Consider the following 6000-nt stretch of genomic DNA (forward strand, 5'->3'; position numbering starts at 1 on the left):
CCATGCATTCACTATACTTCATATAAATCATTTACAGCTCTTATTTCACTGTACATGACTATCTCTGGCAGCCTATAGAAACTCTGGAAGCAAACTGCCATTCACTTTTGTATATGAATGTTTAATAGCAAACAGCTCCTGAATTGTTTGTCGAAGTGCTTAAATAGCACTTTCCCCCCCCTGGAGCTGAGGACCGAACCCAGGGCCTTGCACTTGCTAGGCAAGCGCTCTACCACTGAGCTAAATCCTCAACCCCTTAAATAGCACTTTTACAGCTCTAAATAATCCTACAAATAATCATAGGAAAAAGATAAAAGATTATATGACAGCTAAGATTACAAAGCCAGCAGGAAGATGAAGTTAGAATTGAAATCTGTCTGCAGTCAATAAATTCTGTTTTTAGCACCACAAAGCATAGTTCCACAAGTAACTACTGACAAGTTATATGAGAATTATGTTCTAGAGGCAGGAGAGATGATTCAGCAGTTAAAAGCATTTATACTCTTGCAGAGAACCAAAGTTCAGCTCACTGCCAATAACTCTGGTTCCATGGAATCTGAAGTCCTCTTTTGGTCTCCATGGCCTCCTGAACACACATTGTACATAAATACTCATGCAGGCTCTCCCACATATACCAATTTAAAAAACAATCCCCCTCTATATATTCTGTAGTATTTGTAGTTACAATGTAACAATTCATCAATAAAACAAATCATAAAGCATTATAACAGTAAATGCCCTTTAAAGTTGGGACATTTGCCCCTCAATATTTCTAAGTAAAAATATATAAAATAATCAAACCTAGTTTTTACTATTATAGTCTCAAGCATTTAAACAAAGACTGTACCTTGTACTTCCTTATCATGATATTCTTTTAGTTTTGTCCAGAGCTCCTTGAAGTCACTGGATACATCTGTGGAATTAGGGCTTCCACAGCTGCTTCCTGAAATGCTCATCTTGCTTACCCGGCTCCACACTTCTTTTTGTTGATGCTCGCCTGACCTTTGTGTCCTTACATAGGTGTGACGTTGTCTTTGGATTGTTGAAATACCTGAAATGACGGATTGCAATATGTCATTTTTTTGCACGCACCTTTATGTAAGCCTGAGATCAGGATGAAAGCACAAGTGCAGCTATTCTCAGGTTTTCCTAAATGTTTACAATCATTCAGAGAGTTTGACAGAAGCTGGCAAAGATGACAATCAGAGCAGGGCACAGTACACTCCTCTACTCAGAACTGGGAGGTGGATGCAGGTGGGTCTCTGTGAATTCACAGCCAGTGGGAGCTACACAGAGAGACCGTGTACAGTGAGAAAACTATGATTTCAGTTATTTGGCCTTCATATAGGTAAATTTTCAGGCAGGTTATCAATTTTCCCACCGAAGAAGGAGAAATTACCAAACTTATGTTAAAGTGAAAAGGGCTCTAATAATATTGAAAGGCTTACAGTCATCCACAATCAGAATTCATTTACTCTCGTAAGATTTACTGGGCAGCTATGCTGGCACATGTATAATCACAGCAGTCCAGAGGTGGGGGATCTCAAGTTCAAGGTCAGCGTGGGCTATATAAGGAGACCCTATCTTTAAAAAGAAAGGGGGGGAAAAAAAGGAATGGAAGGACCTGCAAGTAAAAGTGCCCACTAAGCCTGACAACTAGAGTTTGATCCTTGGAAGGGGAAGAAGGGGACGAACTGACTCTAACAAGGTGGCTTCTGACTTCCACATGTGATCCAGTGGGAAGGGCACATATATTCACTTACACGGTAAATAAATACATGTACTGATGTACATGAGAATGTAGCTCATGAAAGGAGTGCTTGCTGAGCAAGTCCAAGGCCTTGGGCGCAATCCTTAGCACTTAAAAATTACTGCCTTAAGTTTTGGAGTGATGTGAAATCCAACACTGTACTGAACCAGAACTAGAAACATTCTAAAATATTACTGACTTTACAATCATTCCCATATACATGCTTTAAAACCAGGTAGATGGTTGACATATCAACACATGTATATTTCTGAGAACAAGTCATCAAGATACACATGCAGCAAAGCTCTAAGAACATATGTATATTCAGAGGTACAAAGCTATTAGGGTAGAGGTATGTTGTGATTGTTTCATAGTAACAGTTAATGATTAACTTTAAAACTTATGTGGCCCCTAAAAAGAAGCAACAGTCTATTAAGAAACTCAAGTGATTTAATACACATTTTAAAATGTGTTCTTAACTGAAACCATTAATTAGCCATTACAAAAGTAAAATGTTGGGCATGGTGACTCATGCCTGAACCTCAATACTACGGAGGCTGAGAGAGACTGCTGCAAGCTAAAGGCCAACCCAGGCTACACAGAAAAATGATGGGAGAAAGCAGAAGAGAAAGGAGGGAACAGAGAAGGGCAGGGCTTATAAAGAGCCTGGAGATTTGGCTCACTCATAAGGCTCTGGGTTCCATCCCCAGCACCCACAAACTGAGCAGAGTGGTGAATGCCTATAACCCTAGTCCTTAGGTAGAGGCAGGAGGATCAGGAGCTCTATTCTCCAGCTACACAGAGAGTTTGAGGACAGTCTGGGATGCACAGACTCTGTACAACACAAAACAACTTCTGGGTCTGGAGAAATGGCTTAGTGTTTAAGAGCATTGGCTGCTTTTTCAAAGGACTGAACTTCAAGTCTTAGAATCCACAATCTTCTATAACTCCAGTTCTAGAGACTGACCTGACACACTCTTCTCTAACCTCTATAGGCACTAAGGCATACATTATATATATATGCAGGCAAAGACATACATGCAGGCAAAACACTCATACACACAAAATAAAAATAAGTCTAAACTGAAACCCATTACTTTGTATACTAGCCTAAAAGTTAACTTTTTAAGTAAAAGAATGTATGCAACTACTTGGATCTTGGTAAAGCACTACAGAAATGATACATGCATTTACTAAGTGTTACAAAAACTGCAGTTAGGTGCTCCTAAAAGAATCAGCAAAAATCGAGCATAAGTAGATTTAAAATAATCTTATTAACTTTCTTGGGTACGCCAAGTTATTGTTGGTCCTCTTGGATGCAATAGTGATGAGACTATTTAAACTTAAAAAAAAAAAAAAAGAATTTCTTATGCACCCTGAAAAGAATCCAGGCGTGCTAGGTGAGAACCACGGAGATACGTCTCCAACCCCGTTTTTCTTTTTCCATTAAAAGGCTTTGTCTGTTACAGGAACGTTGTGAGATAAACTACCGTACCGTTCTCTGGGATTGGTTTGAAAACTGATGTGGGTGGAAAGACGAAACAAGAACAGCTCACTTTGACAATTATTGAAGCTGAGTGACGAATGGGTATATGAAGGGATCAATACTGCTGTCTCTCCCTGAGAACTAATACAGTTTTGCTTCACAAGCCTGTGTGTAAAAGATATACTACGGCCAACAAGAGACTGCCTTTATGTACAACAGCATATGGAATAGACTTTTATTGGCCATATCAGAACTCTAGAAAGAGGTCCAATTACTAATTTCAGTGTAGAGTTGGGCATACCATTATACAGATTAAGTGACCTGCTCAAGGTAATACAGCTAGGGCGTGGCTACTTCGGGGCTAGGATTTGAACCCTGAACTATACTTCCTGTAGCAAGAAAAAAAAAAAAGTATGCCAGGCAGTGGTAGCGCACTCTCTGAGTTCGAGCTCAGCCTGGTCTATGGAGCGAGTTCAGGGCCAGCTAGGGCTACACAGAGCAATCTTGTCTTCAGAAACAAAACAAAACCCACCCCCCAAATTAAGAAAAAAAAAAAAAACAAAGGAAGAAAAGTTTAAAGGTTTAATTACTTTAATGGAAAACTTAAAGCTGAGTTAAAACTAGCAGTGCAATCGAAGTATCCTTTAGAAAAATGCATCAATGACAAAGTAGTTAAAATAATCCAGAGCTTTTGTTGTTTTGAAACAGGTCTCACTACTTAGCCCTGGCTGACCTGGAACTCTCTATGTAGACCAAGCTGGCCTGGAACTCTGAAAAATCCGCTTTCGTCTACCGGAGCCACCACGACTGTTCAAGTGCTTTTGAAAACGGCTACAGTAAAAACTATCAATACCATGTTTGCAAATTTCGGCTCACAGCATCCTTTCCATCTAGTACGCTCGCTCAGCACTTTGCAGCCAATCTTTTTGCTCTGAACCGTTATTCGCTGCGCACTGAGCCCTTCTCTCTCACAACACTCATCCCGTCTCCCGGGTCTCTGTGGACACAAAGGCTAGTGACGATCCTTTTCCGTGTATCCACAGCATCGATAACCTCCACGCGAAGACGCTCGGTAAAACTAGACTGTCACACCACACAAGGGAAACGCACAGGACATTCAGCGTCCCTCTCACAAGCAAAATGCACACTCGCCGCGGCCCTCACTCCCACCGGGTCTCCATCAGCCTCAGACGCTCCTCGAGCTCCCAGCGCTTCCCGGGTCAGACGGAAGACACTTCAAACGCTACGCGAAAAGAGCGCGCTGCGCACTTGGCGCATGCGCGGGGCGGGCTCAGCGCTGAGGGGCGCGTCCCGAAGTGCGCGGGAGCCCGGTAGACTGCGTGGAACGTGAGCCCGGCCCGCGTCCTCCGGACCGGCCCGAGCCCAGACTACGTCGGCGGGTGCTTCACGCGTCTCGGCCGCCTGAGCCACTGCGAAAGCGCGGCGTCCGACCGGAAGTAGCTGCTTGGACCCTGCACGCAGGGTAGGAAGGAGAGTCCTTTTACTCACAGCTTCCGAGCCTCCCTTCAGAGTCTTCGGGATCTGTCCTCCGGGCCGGGAAGGCTCCGCCGCTCGTTACTGTCCACTTCTCGCCGAGTGCCCTACCTCTCCAGGCGGCCGAACCCACGGAGAGGACGGCCAGAACCTCCCGAAGGCTGGCCGGAGGGCGGCCGGCCCCACCCGGCCCTGGAGGCCTCCGGCATCTCGTGACGTCACGCGGGAGTTCCCGCGGCGTCACGCCCCTTTGCCCCCAGCCGCGGGGCGGCGGCTGAGCTGGTTGGTGGGTGGGAAGTGCTTCTGAGAGGAGCTTCCCGACTCTGGCAGCGTTTGTGGAATTGTCTGGAAAATAAGCCATCTGTTGGGAACTTGACCACGAGCCCCTGGGTTGGGCGAAGTTAGCCTGGACTGTTCTGTGACTCTCGCACGTTTCGTGGCGGGCCTGAGCTGTACCAACTTAGGGATGAGATGGAAGGATGTGGGGATGGATAGGCTCATCCTTAGTTTTCAGCTTTATAGCCATTGCCTACAGTGTAGGAATGGGCACCTGAGAGGCCTGGGTGGGAATGCCACAACTCAGAAGGATGCTGGTAAAGTTAAATGATGAGTTTCTGGCAAGTGCAGAGTTAAAAAAAAAAAAAGAAGTGTCTAGAATTATTTGTTAACAGGCTATTGAGTAACCCCAGGTAGGCTTCAAATTCACTGTGCATGGTCTTGAACTCCTGACTCTCCTGTTTCCATCTTCTGAGTGCTGGTATTGTACCATAATAATCATAGACGTGTGGCAGCCACCACACCAGGTCAGTTTATTTTTTGACAGTGCTGGGCATCTAACCCAAGACTTTATGTGTGCTAGCTAGGTAAACACACTATCAACTGAGCCACATTCTAGCCCTTATGTAATTTTGTTTTAAAATCAGAAGTCTTCTGTGGCTTAAGGTTCAAAGGCCAGAAGAAGGCATTGGGTCCTCTAGACTTGGAGTGCTAGATGGTTGTGAAGCAGCCAGTGTTCTTAATTACTGAACCATCTCTCTCCAGCACCTTTTCTATTTTATAAGACAATGAAAATTAGGTTATATTTTTCCTCTAGCAAACACTCTATCACAAAGTTATATACTAAAAATTGCATACTAGGACTTGTATAGTTTCTAGTAGAAATAGCAAGTTTGGATAGAGATGGGTAGAACTTAAGATCAGTTTGTCATTTAATCAAATACTAAAGAAGACTGATTTTCTAAAGAAAAGCTATTTGAGGTATTTGAGGGCC

General features: G+C 43.9%; 1 protein-coding gene across 1 annotated transcript in view; it reads right to left on the reverse strand.

Moving 5' to 3' along the window:
* The window catches only part of Rbbp8 (RB binding protein 8, endonuclease), a 70351-nt gene extending 65399 nt beyond the window's left edge, over positions 1-4952 (reverse strand). The window contains exons 1-2 of the mRNA XM_032885473.1: positions 4746-4952; positions 848-1051 (exon numbers count right to left, since the gene is read on the reverse strand). Coding sequence (XP_032741364.1) covers positions 848-956 — 109 coding nt within the window. The 5' untranslated portion in view covers positions 957-1051; positions 4746-4952. The remainder of the gene's footprint in view (positions 1-847; positions 1052-4745) is intronic.
* Positions 4953-6000: the final 1048 nt, after the last annotated feature.

The sequence above is a fragment of the Rattus rattus genome, chromosome 15 (assembly GCF_011064425.1).
Source record: "Rattus rattus isolate New Zealand chromosome 15, Rrattus_CSIRO_v1, whole genome shotgun sequence".
In the NCBI taxonomy this organism is placed as follows: domain Eukaryota; kingdom Metazoa; phylum Chordata; class Mammalia; order Rodentia; family Muridae; genus Rattus; species Rattus rattus.